This window comes from Nesoenas mayeri, assembly GCF_963082525.1.
Source record: "Nesoenas mayeri genome assembly, chromosome: 5".
NCBI lineage: Eukaryota > Metazoa > Chordata > Aves > Columbiformes > Columbidae > Nesoenas > Nesoenas mayeri.
In genome coordinates this window covers 35,972,271-35,992,046 of record NC_137548.1, presented here as the reverse complement: position 1 = coordinate 35,992,046, position 19,776 = coordinate 35,972,271, and the positions used below count along the sequence as shown (strand labels likewise).

The window sequence follows — 19,776 nt, the reverse complement described above, 5'->3', positions numbered from 1 at the left end:
TGTTTACATTTGTAAAATTTAAAAAAAGGAGCTGGATTTTGTATTCTTAAGAATATGGGGCAGATTACAGATATGCTGCATGAATTACACTGGAAAGACAGCACGCTTTTGTGATTTCTGTTAGAGGCTGTTGAATACTTATTCAAGATCATACTGGTTTTGTTCAGAGAAGCAGTATTAATTATAATACGTAAATATGGAGAGAACAGGCATCTTATGTAAGCCAAAGCCCATATAAAATCAAGACAAAAATTATTGCCAAATAATTTGTGTACAACATCCAACAGATATTTTTAACCTGTGCTAACAAAATTGAAGTGGGGTTTGTAAGGCACAAGAAATCTCTAGACACTGCCCTTTCGAAAATCAAAAGTTCTACCACTTGCACTATGAGCTGTGAACAAGATTTTTTTTTGTTTTAAAGAAAATCTTAAACTATCTCCAAATGCTCGGGAAATATTTTCCAGTTTGAGAAGTAGATACTGTAAATAAAGGTAGAGAGAATACATTTTCTTGCCAAAGAGATACAAGAGATTCCTGTTATTCTTGTTTGCCACAGAAACAGGATTTGTTTGCCTCTTCTCATACGATCCCACACCCTGGCAATTTGATTGATGAATCACTTAGCCTTAGAAGTATGTGCTAGATGTCTGAGTTATAGCTGACCACCAACACTTTTTAAATTCCTTGTCCATTCCAGTTCAACCAGCTTTTTAAGCTACTGTCAATCAGACGGACTAAAAATACATAGGTGATGTATAGAAATTCTTGTCCTCAGGCACACCATAAATTACTCTCTAACCCTTGACACACACTAATGAGGTTGACATTTTAAAAAGTTTCTTTCTTTTTTTTTTTTTTTCCAAAGTATTTTGGTTTTAAATGAAACTTCAACTATTTTCACATTTCTGTTTCTTGACTTAGCAACAGCCAATTTCAATGGACCATTAAAACAATGAAATTTCCACATTACTGCAAAATAATTGAAGCTATTTTTCTTGAATGGTGTGACCCTCAAAATCAGAATCATAAAATAAATTCTTCATTCAAACATAGTCAAGCGAAATTTGCAAGTTTAAGTGAAACACAACATTTAAGACATATCAGATTGATGTTATATGTGTAACTCTTATTTTTCGTTTGACATGTAGGCATTATGATTTCATCATAATTATTATCAGCATGTCTTCTGCATAAGAAAAGTCTATTCCATTTTAATCGCCCTGTTCAAAAACTAGTTTCATGTTTTAGTTACTAAACATTACCCAAATTCTCTTCTGAATGGGGAATTATTTAGTTCTTTATAGATTTCTCTGTTGTGCTCAGTTCTGCAATATAAAATATCCTAATACACACAAAAGAATTTGTTTTTACACAACCTTTGTGAAGCAGAGTGATGACTTGATCTTGCAAATGGGAAACTGAGACCCAGAGACATTTAGACTAAATTTAATTTGACGTGCCTACAGCTGGACTGTAGAATCCAAAGCCCCTCAGCTGCTTTTGGAATGCTCAGCAAATGTGAACATCACTCAGTAGGTGTCTCAAGAAGGGCACACAGAAAATGAGTATCCCTGAAGATGGTATAAGTTTTTCCAGCATGAAACATTAAAGTTTACATTAATACGGAGACAGAAAATGCAACATAGTCTTCCTTAGTATCTATTCAGGGCTTTCCCATGTTTTCTCTTCCAGCAGACAGCTATGCCTCCTGGACTGAAAGCAGGATTGCTGTAGTCACCATTTGCCCCATCTGCCACAAATGGGAAACACAACTCTGCTTCCTTAGTACCTAGTCAGTGTCAACATCTGCTTAAATGTCAGTGGGGAAGAGACAGAGGCCTATTGGGAACTTTTAGCTTCTGCTGGTTTTGTTCCTACCTCCTCTGAGGCCTACAGGCCTGCATCTCTTTGATCCAAGGTCTGTGAGAGTAAAAAAGCATCTCTCCATTGACCTTCAAAGCATTCTGAATCAAACCTGCACTTGCTAACAAAGCCTATAACCCATATTTCATGCTTACAATCTATCTTCCTGGAAGCTCACTAAACAGATAACACTCCTTACCTTTCTATGTTAAAAGAATATGGGCACATGAAAACAGTAAGAACAAAACCAAAATACTGATAAGCTTCAAAAGCCATTGATCAACTGACCAGTGAATGTTCAGGCCAAAAGAGTAAATAAAAAGGCCATCACCCAATTCCTTTGTTTTTAAAGCATCTTTGAAGTTAAATTTCAGCTTTTTCCATTGGTGTCTGTCAGCAATTTTGGTTGGACATTTTTATAGTTATTGTAAGTTTAAAGTGAATAGTTTGACTGCTTTTTTAGCTCTATAAGCAGGAACAAAACATGCATTTCTCAATGTCTGATCAGAATTTCTGCAACGGTTTAACTCCAAAGTAGTTGATTTTGGTTAAGCTTAACGTTTTTATTTGAGCTAGGAGCATCAAAACTGAAGGGCTTCAAGAACAAGAGCAAAAACTAGTAAATACAGGTAACAATAATTGTATATATGGTGTATATTATAGTCACTGATGTACACAACATGCAGCCAAAACCTTGGACTTGGTTTAAATTAAGATTCAAACTAGACAGCAACAACTGTAAGGAAAATAAAGCTTCAGTGCATGAATCCATCTGAGCAGTAAATACCAGTATAGTGAACTTCCTGCATGAAGAGCCAGGTTTCTGCCTGCGAGTTGAGATGGAAACTGAGACTACATTCCTCTGAAGAGAATCCTTAAAGTGAAATCAGATTCATCATGGATGAATAACGTGATGATTTCAGGGGGTTCATAAGCTATGGAGAGGCTGGAATCGAGCAAATGCTGCACTGAGAACTGTACTGTCAAACCCAAGTTGGAAACTATTTTGAAGTGATCAAATGCAGGAACAGGATTTGCATTTAGGATTTGCATTTAGGATTCTGTTTTGAGCCTCAAAAGAATAAGATTCCTTTAGTGTTGTCTTGAATTTGGCAGTCTGTATTGCTAGGTCCAGTGCAAGGGTACCAACAAGCCTGCCCACAGCAGTTATGCGCCTGAGAAAGAGAATATTAATTTGGCTGGGCTTCTAGAAGTACTGAGTCTTGGAAATTCATAGAAGGGAAAGGGATATGGAAAATACTGTGAATAAGGACATTCTTTCTCCCCTCCAGCTCTCAAACGAAAAACTATATGGTAATTATGCTTAGCAAAAAAGTTGCTTCCATGTCACAAAACTGCATTTGAAACACTAGAAAAACAAGAAGATAACACAGGGAGCATTGACAGGAACCCACTGACATGTGAGCTGTATGTTACTGGTACTGACACTGTATATCTACAGCATATCTAATTTGACTTCCATGTGTTAAAACAGACACTGTCCACTAGAGATATATGTAAATTAGATCACATGAATGGCATTTTGCATCGGTGATTACTCCAAAAGCTATTACAGCAATTTAACAGGAGCTGTGACCTACTTTGATTTATTATTATGTCAGACTCTAGACTAGTGTAATAGATTCTATTACTGAAGCTGACTCTGAATAGTTAGATTGCTTTGGAAGCTGAACCTAGGGAGCAGTTGGACTGAGTGTTATTCCTAGTGTAATAGAATACAAACTAATGTTTGGCCTGTCAAACAAACCGATTTAAGTAGTAAAACACAAACAAATTAACATTGTATGCTGGTGAGACGCTTGCTACTGGATTTAAAAAGAAAACAGTAGTTGTTTAGGAAAAAAATCTCACCGTTATACCTAATCAAGACAGTTTTGATGTCATACATTCAAAGGTATGGTTCAGTACAAGAAAACTGAAAAAACCACTTTGCTTAAGTAGTTGTAATTACAGAGAAATAATGACAAGACTGACTTTGAAAAATGCAAATGTAGATTACATACGTGAGTCTAAACTATAACAAAAAGCAAAATGACATTAATAGCTCTCTGACTTGATCTATCTTGTTTCATAAAGGATTGCACATCTCTGCCCAGCTATCCTGAGAGGAACAGATGGAAATCTGAGGGAATTCAGGGCAAATGGATGGGTATTGAGCAGGGACAAGAGGGTAAAATGTCTTCCTATATTGTGGAAGAAGAGGGAAAAATTCAGAGATGGGCATTTAAAACATAAAGACTTACATTGTCTTGAAAAAAAAAAGAGCAAAGAATATTTAAGTTCCATATGGGAAAGAAGTTATTTCTAAATTACTTGACTTTTAGAATATAGGAATGTATATAACAGGAACTGGAAAATAGACACTTTGAATTTTATTTATTCCTTCTCTGATAAATGCAGATCTAGGAAGCATTTTACCAAAATAAAAATAAACAAAAAGTATTACAATTTTGATAAATTGAATAGATAAGGTTTAAGCTAAAATCCATTACATGAAATGAGATGCCATTCAGAATCCCAGTTTTTACCACACTCTTGAATGTTAAACAGTTCTTTGTAAATGAATTTGGTGCTTGAACTGAACTTACTAGCAGAGAACAGAGTAAATGCAAAACATTGATATGAAGGGATCATTTTATGTCACAGTCACAAGGTAAGTACCACGCACAGGGAAGCTGCAGGTTTAAGTAAATTTTTGCTATTATTTTGAATGTATGAACTAATAATGGATCTAATTTGAGATTCAGCAGTGGGTAAATGAAGATTAATTGTATTTAAAGCACAATTACAGCAACGTTTCTTAAATAAACATTTCTTAAAATAAATGTTATTGTAAATATAATTTCACCAAAGTTATTAATGTATACTTTGATCAGATTATTGCAATAATGTACTTTCTTTCCTGATGTGACTTGAAGTTTTGCCATACTTTCACTTATGAGCTGTCATGAATTCCTTTCTTGATATGACATCTACTACTTGGTAGCAAGAACAGTTCCCTGCTCTGGTATGGCAGAGAGAATGCTACAGAAGATATTTTGTGCAGCTACTAATCCAAATAATGAGAATGAAGACAGAACTAGTAAAGCTATTTTCTACAAATAAGGAAACTAGATCACTGGCTTTTCATGATTTTTTGCATTTTAAGGTACACTCAGGAAACCACATTTCTCTAAAAGTTAGAATTTTAATCCATTCATTTTCCTTAAGCCTAGGGTAAGGTATTACTACTACTAAAGCAAAATGCAATAGAAAAATTGCAATTATTTAAATGGCAGTTGCCACACAGAAAGCTTTGACCTCTTGTTCATGTGTGGAAGAGAAATACAAATACCTGCAAACTCTAATTTTACTTAAAACCTCATTGTTCTATTATCAATTGCAAAAAAATGACACAGAAATCCAGGACTAGATTGTACCAATATAATTGGACAAAATTCAAATGATTAGTGGATCCTTATTGGCTCTGCTGTGTTTATTTATTTATGAACTGTAGATACCACAGATATATGTGGGCTTTTTTATCAAGATATTTTTCTGTTTTCAAGCTGAGGGACATACCTGGCAAGCTACTTAAAGCCATGTCCATTAACAGTATGAGAACCTCAGTGTTCCCTCTATTGAACAGGGCTAGCTTGGAAAAACATTTAAAATTTCAAGGAGCATCTCTACAAGGTATATAAGGTTCATAAGGCAATGAGACAGGCAATCTCAATTTAATGTAGCAATTTTTCTTCAGTGGATCAGTGTATTTAAGTCAAATGTCATGAACCAAATTCTCTATCTGCTGGACTTCTGCTTGAAAGCAGAGAAGAGAATGGAGAGGAACTGCTTACATTTACTTCATTTTGTCTCCCCATCCAAGAAATAGCTTCAATTGTCTAAGAGAAATCTTTGTTTATGGCACGAGAAAGATATTATGATAGAGAAAATAAAGGCACAGGTCCACTCTTCTTGATCACAGTCTTCCATCTCCCCAAACACTTTTTTGCTTGAATTCCATCACACTGTGATTTTAAGGGTTGAATGAAACTCTCTATATTGAAAAATACAAAAAAATCTCCAGCTGATATACAGACTGAAAAGTTGAGAAAAGAAAAAGCAAGGAAAAAGGAAATTATGTTCCAGAAATCACTATATGTGACCTATTTTGTTCATGCTTTCTCTTTTTATGTGATATATTGCAAAAGAGGAAGTTAATTGATATAACAAAACAAAAACTTAGTGCCACTCCAATCAAGTTTGTGCGTAACATGTTTTCAAAAATGTACAAGTGAAGGGCATAAACACTGAATACAAAACCAACCTAATAATCCAACCAATAACGAAGCCATATAATTAACTCATGATACCTGAAAGTCTATGATATTTCACATCTATTTATATTTCTTAGAATTATGTCATACTTTCCTTGCTGTTATTCTGACGATCTTCCAAACAGACCTTTAACAATATGCAATTCAAGTTTCAGACACTGCATATGGATATTCACTTAGGTTTTTTCCTTTATATTAAAATATTTCTGTAATTATAAAAACAATAGTGACATTAAAGCATTCTAGGGTGCCTAAGAATTGATAGAAGACCTGTTCAGTTATGACAATTGCAAAGTCAATTATCATGGTTAAATTGATTCCTCTCGTTTTTTTAATCTGGCAAACTGCTTCTGAAAAGTTTTACGTTATAATATCGGAATAACCTAACTCGAAAATTGCATGAATTGGCCCAGTGGTTAGAAATCTAGAGAGAACTATTTTATAAAGAAGAGCAAGAAACCTAATTTCAAAAAAGAATAGCAAAGTATAAGAGCCTGCTATTCTTAAGGCAGCATGAGAAAGGTGGAATACCTTCTTGGAGCCAGAAAAGCCTTCTGAGAGTCCTGGGTGCAGAATTTGCAGGTAGGCAGCAAATTCAAAATGCTGGGTTTACTGTGCACACATTGAGGATGCTCTTGAATTCGACTGCCAAAAGTAGTTCCCCTCTGCCCTTAACATATAAGTTGTTCTACCCACCCTCAAACCAGTTGTCCTGTGTAGTGCAGATTTACAGCAGACATCAACAGTGAACTTAACAGCCTGTACCTAAAATTGAATTCAAGGTTCCATGCTTCTGGGAAACACCTGAAAGTCAGCATAGGAGTTCTTAGTCTTTCAGCACTGCCTTCTATTCAAACTAGCCTAAGTAGGAGAAACAGTCTCTTACCCAGCTTTAGTACTGAAGAACTACCTTCAGTTATTTACAACATTGAGTAATGTATACTATATAGACTAGTTTAACCTAGAGCACTTAGAAGTCTTCCTGTAGCCTCTAAACAGACTTCTGAGGTCAACTACCTGTTGCAGGAAATGGATTTCCTCTTGTTCTCTGAATACTGCTGATACTTCATTCCCTGTACTGCTCCCTCTGCTCTTGTATTATCAAGTAAGGCAAAGCAAGCCTCTGTTGTTTTATTAATAATGCTAAGTATACAATCAAACTCCATCGATCAGTATGTGGTCAACACATATCCCAAAACTATTTTTATGGAAATAATGTACTTCATGGGACAGGAAAATGACATAAAACTTTGCAGAGCTTTCACAACACAAGGCATCATGTTCTAACCACTTAACATGGCAAGATAAAGCATGAAAAGCTACAGGCCGGAGTGTCTCCCTTTTTAACAAGTCTTTTTTTTAGGAAGCAGGGGATAGCACTGCAGTAGACATAAAGCTTCTACTGGACTTTCAACAAGCAGATCAGTGTTTCCTTCATTACGCTTTTAGCCAAACACACAGCACATGCAGAAGCTGGAGGAGGGGCAGAGAAAGAGAGAGAGAGATTGATGCTGGTAATAAAAAGTCTGAGATAAGAATGAGGATTAAAAATAGGGCCATTGCGTAATACTACCTAAGTGTAATTTTATACATTAAGAGACTGTGGACCTTGGTTGGTCAATCTATTAGTTTTACATTTTGCATGGTATTTTTAAGATATAAGCTGTAGGCAGAGTACTTCTAAAAATGTAAATGAAGCCAATCTGAAACAATTTTTTTTTAACTGAACTACTGCTATTAAGAAAAAATTACTATGTTTTGTGACAAGTGGATATTAGGTAAATTATAGATATATTACATACATACTATACTGCACAACTGTCAGCATCATTCCTAATTGATATGTCTACTCTTCGAAAAATCATTTGAGTAGTCCTGCTAATGTTTACAAAATTACAGGCACAAAGCTAACTGGTTTCCATGGAGGGGGAAAAACTTTATTGCATATTGTGAAATTCAAAGAGAATATGAATTTATATTTTATCATGATACAATTTTAGAGCATTAAAACTTCTCTTACCAAAAGGGAATCACTTTTTGAAGAAACCCACTTTAATTTAACTGAATGGAACCAAAGAGAGCACCACGTTCTAGACAAGTGGAATTGTTAAGGTGTTGACTGGGGCTAAGTAGGTATATAGTACTACTACCCTACAGTTCCTGGAGTTCAACATGCTATGAAAAGCTTTCTGTAACTAAAGGTAAGTAGAGGTTTTTAAAAACTTCCTCTCATTCCTCTCAAATAGGCATCAGCTGACCACATCCACAGTTTCACCAGAGCAACTGGTGACAATAAAAAGCAACAGGTGAAAAGCAGCTTTTCATAATTATTGGACTCTGAGATGCAAAACAGCCTCTACGAGGACGTTTTCTACGAAAAAAATCAGGCAGCAAATTATACCTCGAGTTCTTCACAGTTCTTCTTCAGCTGGAAGATTTTTTATTTCTTCAAAGACCTTCTATGTAACAACAGAAAAAAAAAATCCTCTAGAACAGTCACTTTCCTTTTTGGTAATCTTAGTTCTAGGAGTGCCAATTAATCCAATTACAGAGCTTTTCTCAACAATTAAAATTGCAAGGAAATTTCTTCTGATGAATCTACAATGTGTATTTCTGAAACACAGACTCCAAAAATTGTTTAAAAAGATCTTTTCTTTTGTATTTTCTTGTACCTTTTTTCAGAAGGCACATTCAGCTGAATTCCCACAGCACTGATTCCATTTCTCTTGTCTATGCGTTCCTGGTGTCCTCTGAAGGTCCAAAGCTATTTGGTGCTGACTTGGACATATAAAATTAAGAAGTTCTGAGCCTGGTTCTTAAGAATCAACTTAGACAAATATTTTCTTGGAATAAGAACCACAGAAATAAGTGTAGACACAAGAAGCAGCCTTGTTCACTGGTTCACCAGGCAGACAGGTTATTGGCATTTTAGATATGAAGATCTTCCTTCTGGACAGAGTATAAAGGATGAATTGCTTGTATAGACTCTCAGTGCCACCTTGATACTTCAGCTACCAGACTCTTTACTACAAATTGCAAAGCTATCCTTTACAGACACTGTTCAATTGAATTTTCATACACTTAATACTCCAGTTTTCTCCTTCAGCTGTGGTAGAATCTAACTATTCCAGGACACTAATTGGTACTACAGCCTATTTGCTTCTGAGAAGGCAGAATAGTTTTGGGAGTCTGATCAAGCAGGAGGCCCATACGTGTTGACCAGTCACCAGTCACAACACCTTGGTTTGTGTTTCTTTTAAAGTCAGCAATCCGTCCAGAACATGAAAGGGACAAACGGCTGAAGTTGCAGGCAAAGCAAGAAGATTCCAATTTCCCTGAAAATGGTTTGTTTACTTCATAATCCGTAAGAGTATGTTCACCATTTTTGCTGATGTGAACAATCACAATTGGATTCTTTGGAAATGAAGTGTCATCAGGCTGAACCATCTGATGATCCAGTGCTTTTTTTTAATTTCATACAGGTCATTCAGAAGAATAGCTGGTGGAGTGAGGATGGTGTTCATCTTGCATCTGTATGCACTAAACTTAATTTCTTCCTCTTGCATTAGCTTAGAAAAAAGTATCTTTGTATACGTGTGAGTATAGTATTACTTATTTTTTCCATATTGGTGTTTTGATGATAATAATGAAAAAAACAGTGAGGCTTTTATAAGTAACAAGGCACAACAAATTGCACAATACATATCTGGTGCTTTTAAGAACACATGCTTGATTATCTTTAAAACAACTTGTTTCCTGGTGGAGCCAGAAAGCAATTATTTATCTATGCCAGAAAAACTGGTAAGCATTTTTCTTCTTAAAAACTTTTTAATGAGATCTTTTGCCTGTTCATACACTGAAACTAAAAAAAACCCTTTCTGTTACTAAGGATAAGGAAGTGCTAGGAATGACTGCTTAAGAAGCTGACACTTCTGAGAGCAAATCAGACACACATCAGCAAGGCATTGCTTACACACAGATCCTCCTGCGTAGGGGCAAAGTGACTGAGTAGGTGAACTCCTTATGTTTGCATTTTGTACGACAGACATTGACAGAACATTCACATCAGGTCTAGAACTTGGTCCACAGCGTGAGATAGAGCGAGCTGTCACCTTTTTGTGAGATCTTGTCACCTTCAAGGGATTCTTTTAAAATACAGAATAAATAACTACACATGCTCAAGACTGATTCAGTAGTGCAGAAAACCTCAAGTCTATCTTCCTGATACTCTTCCATTAATCTTTACACAGTGGGTCATGGCATTAATTTGACAGTATTTTATAAATTCAGTTTTTATCCCAGGATGTTGTGAATTTTAGGTTATCTTATTTATTTTTTTCCTATCCTAATTACAATTGAACATATCATTCTTTTCAATTCTTGCTAAGATGGTTCTATACCTTATTAGAGAAGGCTATCATGAAGCTGATATGGAAGTATTTACAAAAAGATATGCTTTTTGGCAGATACTGACCCAAACCAGAGCTTTGGGAATTAATAATGAATGAACTTCAGATATCATAAACCCACCTATATCTAGACAGGTAATTAGTAATCATAACATGATGGCCGTCTTTATAGAGTATTTCCATGCTCACTGTCTGAAAATGGGTCAGATTAACCAGTGAAGTATTTTGCAGCCTGGACATCTCTAAGTTTATTATTTGCAATTTAATGTAAGAGATAATAAAGGATGCTTTTATTATAGAATTTGTGGTCATATGTTATGTAGTAGTTGCCTAGCTAGACTACACATCACGGTGATCCCAGACTAGTAGTGATTTTAAAACCACGCTGAACATGGTTGCAGATTGATCATGCAAAATCTGCCCCCCCCAGCTGATTTTTCCCCACTTGTGCACAGTGCAATGCAAAAAAGAAAAACGTAAATAAAACCAAAAACGTGTGATGGGCGAGCAGGTCGACTGTGTGAGAGAACACGTGCAAAGTATACCTCAGAAACACTATAGGTGGATGAGCACGAAGGGAGCCGAGCCTGGTTGTGCAGTGGGGAAAAGAAAACATTGTTAAAAAAGAAATGGTGGCACAGTAAGGGTCTCAGAAGGTTTTCTGTATAGGTGGTTCCAGCACTGAGATAGCAGCAGGGGGTTCATTAAGTTTCCTCAACCAGCTATTTCAGAAACTCAAATTTTATGCCTTTTAAGGTGGAAGCTTCTTGAAAGAAAAAAGTATTGTCTTTAATAATAAAAATTAATGATGAATCTGAAGACAACTATCAATCCTTTCTCCTCTAAATAACTAACAGCACTGTCCTTAGGACAATAAGGTATTCTAGGATGAAGCTTTACCAATCTCATTTAAAACTGTTTTATTCTAAGTCTGCAAAGAGTACAATGTGAAAACCCATTGGAGGCCCTGTCCTTCCCTGTATATCTTCATCTTTTCAGATGCTCAGAACCAGCATTTTGACAATGGAGGTTTTCCTTCAATCTCAATGCCCCCAAATGCAGAATGACTTGTGAAGTTAAATAACTAACAGCCAGGTATAGGTCAGTAGCAATCTGCAGACTGTATCCCTAAGCAACGTAAAGTGATGTGATTTTCGAGGGACACGTCTCCTGACAAAAGCTTTCAGCACAAACACAAGTTAACTGGTAACACTGGAGTTCTACTGACTGCTTAATAAACAGCTTGTTTATACAAGATACCCACTTTTCTATACTATTTAACACTCAGATGTAACTCACTGTAACAAATCTGAAAATCCTTTATTTGGTTGAAAGCATTTAGTGTTTCAATTACAAAGAGCTCTGGGGTTTTGTTGTTTGTTTGGTTGATTTTTTCCCATTTTTTTTTCTTCCCTTAATTGCATTAGATTAATAGTGATCTGATGACAACTGACTATGAAGAAAGAGTAAAAGCAGCCTAATAAATAAAATTTTAAAAGACATGGTTCTAATAATGTTTTTTGTTTGTTTGTTTGTTTTGGGTTTTTTTAGGGGTGGAAAAAGGAGTTATCAGAAGCCTCAGCTAAACCTCCTTAGACTTCAACAAAATTAGTGTCTGTGCAGTAGTTTGGATACACTCGTGGTAAAGACTAACCCAGCAAGAATTTCCACATAAATTATTAGTGACTGTTCGCTGACTTAAGCATTATGATGGACTAGGCAGAGAACATGGTACTCCTAAAAAATTCTCGTTAATATTCTTTGATCTCAAACATGTATTTCATAATTCTTGATTGAAATAGAAAATATCACTTCCAGGAAAACTCCACAGTCACATTTTTCTGTGTTCATTTATGTCTCCGTTACATACTTCTATACTAGAGGTATGTAATTTTAGGACTGTAGAAATGGAGTCGTTACATTTGGTCTTTTGAAGGCAACCGTGAGGCTGATGTGGCCCTTGGTGAAAATGAGTTTGACGTCCATGTTCCTATACAATTTTTCTTTCTTCACTGAAAAGTTTTTAATATTCTGAAAATGTTTTTGTTCCTTTCTGGCATTGTGAATTTCATTTGCTCTTCTAGATAACATTTCTAAGGAAATCTGAATCACTTCACAACATCTTAACGATATACACGCACACTCAGCAATTTCTTTTCTTGATGTTTTCTTAGAGTGAGATGATTTGCAAACAGAAAATTCCTTCAGAAAAATAGAAAGACTAGAAAATGCAGTTTTAAGAAATCAAGTATTATTCTTAAAATGTCTTTTTTTTTTGTAAAAAAAAAAAATAAAAGGAAAAAGGAGAAAGAAAAAAGAAGCCCTTCTGACAGAGCAAAACCTGTTTTTAGAAACATTACGTTGAAAGCTTTCTAAGAAAGATCAGATGTGCTTTTGCTTAGAACAGGGGTTCTGTTATTCACCTAAGACTTTTGGATGAGCCTCTAATCACGACTCTCATAAATAACGTTCAACCATTGTTCCCATGGTTTGTCTTGCAACAGCATGGAAAAAGAAAAAACATTAGCTTCAGTTTTGCAGGGGAGGATCCAAGTGATGCAGTAACAGCAAGAAACATCACAGTAGTAGTCTTTTAAGTAATAGCAACTAGATAAACACAAACAACAATGATAAGGAGGTTTGGAATTGTACACTGCAAAGTTTGGAAGAACTTGGCTCATCTTTTCTGCTCCTCGCAGTATCTTACAAGGGGTATGCTAGGCACTTGGGTACTTCTTTCATCTTCTGCTAGACAACTGCTTTAAGTAGAATGCTACTACCTTCCTTGTCAAATTATCCTGTGATCTAACTATCCATATTTTTATTAATATCTAGGCTAAACTTGCCACTTAACTTCAGTCATTCCTATTAGTTTTTAATCACTTTAAACCAGTTTGCATTTTCTTTTTCATAGTTCCAGTATTACAGAGGCAAATGATAATTCTCTTCAATAAGATTTCTCCTTATGCTCAAACGCATACACAATTTTCCTTAAACTTTTAATCTCACTCACTTCGAATTATTTTTTTTTCTTATTCATACATGTATAGGTTCTCAATTTACCTATGTCATTTTCTCATAATGCAATCACAGGTATACTCAAGTGTTCCAGTCTCAAGATGATCTAGTGTTCTTGACGAAAGGATTGTGCTCATACAACATAGTGGTTGCCGTTTGCTTTATTTTCAATAGGATCACACAAGGAGGCTGTTTAATCTCTACTGCACACTTATAATTTCTTGATCATTTCTATGTCATTGCTTTATTACTAACTAGTCTCCATTTTTGAGCATCTGCCTGATTTCAGCTTTTTCTAAGTTTATTGCTTCTGTGTTATTAAAATTAAATGTCTATACTTTTCCAAGCTCCTCTGATGATTCTGCAGTCTGTCACCTGCTCTGCTTACAATTTGTTGTCATACGTGAACTCCAGTGATTGTTTCTTCCAGTTTGAGAAAGGGGGCAGCTCTCCTTGTTTTGTATGTTACCTGACAACCCCTACATATTACGTTAGGTGAAGTTAACATGTTAACATCTGAGCTGTTGGGCTCTTCTCCCCCAGGAACATTCAATGTAAAGGGCCGCATTGTCAATCACAGAAATTCCCCACTGTGAGAACAGTTTTAAAAGAGCTGTGCCTATTTACACCAACTGAGAATCTGGTTGAAAGCCTGCAAGAGTAATTTGTTGTTAGTCTGAGGGTCTTACTGGCTTGACTCAGATCTTTAATAATGGAATATTAAGACAAAGAATAGAAGCCCCATAAATGTAATCCTTCATCATGATCAAAGAAGGCAGGTACTTAAAGTAAAACAGAACACTGCATCTGAGATACAGATCCATATGAACAATGATAGTCCCAGTTTCATTAAACATAATCTATGGAGATCATTCGGCCTCTGCTATGAATTCAGAGTACATTTTTCTTGAACAAAACCAGAATCTTTGATTTGGAACTATGCTGGTCAAAAGCCACACAAAATTTTTTTGGCGTATTACTTGCGAACTGTATGTAGAACTTCCGTATGCAGATTTTTTTTTTTTTCTGATGGGCTTTCCATAATATTTTTCTGCAGAATTTGAATTTACATTTAAAATTCTGAGCTTGCACAATGATAAAAAAAATATCTTCAAAACACAGAGTGAAGCAGTATTGTTCTATTTCAGCTGAATTTCACACTTTCAGGAAGGTATCAGTTTTAGCAGGTATTATGAGTTCTAAAATGTAAACTAGTCAGCTCTTTCACTGTTGATCATCTCAGTAGCTAATGCACATTTTTGCTACACTAATTTGAACAGCAGAGGAATGCTACCATGTCCAAGTGATAGGAGACTGACAAATTTTTCTAAGCAATTTTTAAGTTCAGCTTCAAACACAGGTCTCTGGGATGGATCAAATTATTAAGCCATGAAAAGAACTGGAATAGTTACAAGGAAGATGAACGAAAGTCTCAAGAAGAAACGGAAGAACAAATCTAAGGTCAGGATTACTGTTTTTTTTCTAAATGGTTATGCGTTATTGCTGATATTAAAAGTAGTGTTTTAAAACAAAAACTGCTCAAATAACTCAAACTGCTTAATTAACTCAAACTTTCATGCATGTTTCCAATGTTTCCTACATATTTCCAATGACCTTTGAATTTAATCTAGAAAGCGCGTCTTTGCAATTCATTCTGAAACAAAGGTTCCACCTTAATAGCATACACAATTGTGCAGCAGCATTTCATTTTAACTTCTGAGGCTGGCCATTGGATACTATATGCTCCCCCTCCCACACCACTCAATACATTTGCCACACTGTAGGATATTAACAACTTACATCTAAACTGCTTTCCAAAGGTAATATGGAAGTGATGAAAATTATTTTAAAGATGAATTACTGACAGATCCCTCATTATCTTCTTTCCAGTTGTCCACTATTTAAGAAGGACTATTCTCTGATCAGTCATTTGTATACTGTCTTTTAAAATGTTGCCTTATCTAAAACATCCATTATTACAGCATGAATCAGAGTGGCGTGGAGGAACAGGACAATTTCATGACAACTAATGTGTCCTGGCCAATGTGGTCACAGTTTTTTTAATTTGAAACCTTTCCCCGTGTGACATTCTGTGGAGTGGTGTGTGAGACCTGTTTTGTAGTACAGATTTTCATGGCATTTTTTTTTTCTGGCTTTACATTTATTCACTAGTACTAAATCATTAACTTAAGAGTAAAGAGTGTAAAATAAAGGAACTTTCTTTTTCTTGATTACGAGTAATAAATTTGAGTTGCCACCAAATTTAAAATATCACACAGTTTATTCCCCTCAAACCTGATTCTTAAAGATTTACCAGTGAAAAGATACAGTCCTCTATTAAAATTTATTTTACAGAAAGCTGCAATATATTAGCAGCTCAATTTCCTTGTATTTTGACCTGCAAAAGATTATAAACTCAAGGACTTCAATTTCACAATGAGTAGATATCAACTTTATGTCAGATACATATTTGGATATGCAAAAGCATCCAAAATCGGTAAAAATTATCAAATCATTATCGTTACCAAAATTATCTTGCACTATGTAACCATAGTGGATTATGCATTAGAATGATAGTGCTGAGAATGACAACAGTCATAGTGTATGTCAAACACAAACAGGACATGAATCTAAAGAAACTATTCCGAGAATCTTCACTGGATGGATGTGCACAGGGATAAATGGTTACTACCTTTAACATCTACCAGGCTTAAAACTGCCCCTTTTTCCTAATTTTCATTATACATTGAACTATGTGACTTAAACTCACTTCTACAGAACTACTGAAAAGCTTATCTTAATTTATGAGGTAAATTACTAAACAGGAGGTACTATTGCCTGTATTGTTATATTGGATTTGATGTGCTTTATTAAATATTGCTGTGAAAAACTGGCAACTTTATACTGGTGTCATGAATCATATACTAGATCCTAACTCTTTTCACTTTATTTTGTCATTAAAGAATAAACTTAATATATAAGAAATATGCTGCAGATTTTTTTTGTATTAGTCTGCTAAAAAAACAAGCAGCGAAATTTGCATAGCTGGCATTCAACCAAATATTAATCTATTTTGTGAGATAAAATAGGGACCCAAAAAGATCAAAGGCAAAGGCAGAGGTACATGTGAACCTGTATGCTTTTGGGTTACCTTATATGAGTCATAGTTTTCAGTTCACATAAGGCTATCAGTCACTGACAGATGACATTTTTATTCTCTAAATTAAGGATATCTATTTTATTAGTTGTTAAGTTTAATATTCAGAAAACTTTTTGATATGCAACTTCAATTTTGGATAGAGATTTTTTTTTAGTTGCTGTAAAGCCAAGAAGCTTGATTAGCACACATTAAAATGTAGTAGGATATTCTTTTAAACAAACCCTGTCAATTAGGTCAGGTTTCTCACGGGCATTAAAATGAAACCCCAGCTAGAAAAGAAAGAAAATGCAAAGGGAGAAAGAGAAACAAAAAGATGGGAATGAGAGGACAGACCAATCAGATCTGGTGTTACCAGCCAGCAGAAGTTTTAAAAAAAAGAGATCACCGAGTGAAATTGTACATTTACATCTTTGGCATTGCTATCTAGGTGATCACTGAGCTCCTCCAGCTTTCAATGGAGCTACATGTAAACATCAGAAAATAAACTGAAAAAGCAATCTGTTCTCTCTTCATGTTGGTTTTTGTTTATTTTTTTTTCTTCTTTTGTTCTTTGTTTTTGTAGCTGGGTGGGTTTTTGTTTTGTTTTGCTTTTGTTTTTTAATAAATCAGAGCATAACACATTTTTCACTGCCTCTAGCAAAACATTTGAAGAAATCAAAGTGCACTGAACACCACAGACATTCAAGCTCAGTAAACTTGAAACCTGGAAACAAGATATTTTTGGTTGATTAACACAGCTCTTTGTTCAGTACAGGAAAAAAACCTGAAAAATCAACAGACAGATAATTCTAAAGTTACTGAATCTCTGCTGCATTGTTCCTTTAGTTATTTATTTTCTTGCTTATCGGTAAGGCTGTGTTGTAGAACTGATTTCCATCAAAAGTAACTTTTCAGATGTAAATCTTCACGTTTGACAACCTCAATTAGGATTTCTCATTTTCTTTAAGGATATTTATACAAGATTTTGTGTATATATTTTTGTGTCATGAAATTAAATCCTGGGCAATGAGATACAGAAATAATAAGCCCAAATCAGGTGTCAGTGTGTATTGATAAAAACAACAGGTGAATCCCACAACCTAAATAAGCAACATCTTCTGTTTATGGATATGCATTACGCACCTAGAATTGTACGTGGTGACCCGTTAAAATGCAGAGGTCACGCTAACCACATACACAGTTTTCAAAAGAACACAGAAATTGTGGTCGTCTTGTGTTTTCCTCTATGCAAATTCAATAGTTCTGAATGTCTCCCACTGAAAAAGTCCCTCATTCAGGTACTGCGCGCTCTTCTCATCTATACTGCACTTAAAACCTCTCCCAAAACACAAATGAAAAGACAAAGCCTCACAGACAGTGAGGAATGTTACACATGCCTTTAGGTATAACTTTTATAAACAAAGAGCAACTGGTTTCTTTTTCTACTCTGAGATCAATTTAAAGGGTGGCATTACTGGGAAGAGGTGCATAACTAATCCTTCCCCTCCCCTTCTTTATGCTCAGTGAAATAACATTTCACAAAGAGCAGCTGTCGAGCTGTGTTAGGGAACAGAGAGATGGCTTGTCCTGGAACAAAGGCAATACAATCACATACAAAACCGAAACGAAAGATCAAAAACCAAGAAGGCAGGTAAGGCAAGGACAGTGCAGAAGAAAAATGAAATAATTAACACTTGAGAAAAGTGCTAAAAGGAAATCAAGCGGAAAAAAAAGTGAAAAATTGGGTGGCTGATATAGAGGCAACTGTTGAGATGGAACCTTAACAGAATGGCCTGGGCTGCACATGATCAGCATCTTGGTATAGTTTATGTCCTGTGTTTGAAATCATTTATTAGGATGTAATACTATGCCTGGTGTGTACTGATTTAGATATCTGCTTGTTCTTTTAAGTGCTCTGAATATTTGAGTACGTTTGTACATACATAAAAAAGGCAGAAGGGACTAATTACTAGCAAAACAGTGGCTTCATTCTTATCAGCCTCACATGAATCTCTCATTTCTTCTTTATTTACTCTGATTTTTTCTAATTTAAAGGCTAGATATACACAAAATATTCAACTCTCTTGTAATGGTCTTTTGTAGAATTAAATGCAAAAAAAAGTGTGAGCATTATAAAAGTTTAAATAGTTTTCAAGATAGGAAGCAGTAGTCTGAAGATGAGTAAGTCAATTCTCCATGTAACAGGTAGTTGTGCAACAACCAACACCACAGATCAGAGAAGTGGTTTAATCATGATCACCAAATTACAGGCACTTCAAGGAAGTTGTTATTATCTCTTAGTTGTGGTGACATTCAGTGCTAACTAACTGGCAGCCTGCCTTTACTAGGTTGCTCTATGTGTAGCACAGAAACAAACAAAATGTGACCCAACAGCAATAAGACTACTGAAATAAAAATGATTGGGATGGTGAGAAATGGAAAAGCCCCTTCCCTCCCTCCCCTCACCTCCCCCTTCAAAAGGAAAAGTGTAGGCTATAGAAGAAAACTTGCAAAATAAATGTTAGAAACATATTTACTTTGAGGGATCCAACTCTACTAGCAACTCCTTTGCTTTCATCCGGCCGTCTAATTTGCTACAATGGGGGAAGATGGGTAAAAAAGACAGAAGAATAAAGAAAAAGTGAACTTAAAAAAATTTCCACACAATCAGTTAGCAGTACATGCAAGACATCAAATTGACTCTCTGAGACACCTCTAGAGGACAAAGACACAGACTCTAATTTCTGGAATAAATGATGCTTTACCATGGCATTTTAAACTTGCTTTGTTGATAATTTTTATTCCAATATATTACCAATCTGGCACATATGTTGCATGCTGAACTCACTAACATTTCTGAAAGAATACATGTTACTTATCTGATTTGGATACAAAGAATAATGAAGTCCTAAAACCCTAACTGAAGAAAAAAACACCCTACACTTTCTACAAATCATATGAGCATAGTGTGCTATAACTGGGAGTTCAGGCCTGGCAAGTATCATGA

General features: G+C 35.4%; 1 protein-coding gene across 6 annotated transcripts in view; it reads right to left on the bottom strand.

The window, feature by feature from the left end:
* The window catches only part of GPHN (gephyrin), a gene marked incomplete at both ends in the record, with an annotated part of 292,255 nt that overhangs the window by 60,428 nt on the left and 212,051 nt on the right, over positions 1–19,776 (bottom strand). For 3 of the 6 annotated variants that reach the window (XM_080346039.1, XM_080346041.1, XM_080346042.1), the window contains one exon: positions 19,307–19,363. The exons of the other annotated variants lie outside the window; for them this stretch is intronic. In XM_080346039.1, the coding sequence (XP_080202165.1) occupies positions 19,307–19,363 (57 nt within the window). The remainder of the gene's footprint in view (positions 1–19,306; positions 19,364–19,776) is intronic. 6 annotated transcript variants of the gene reach the window in all.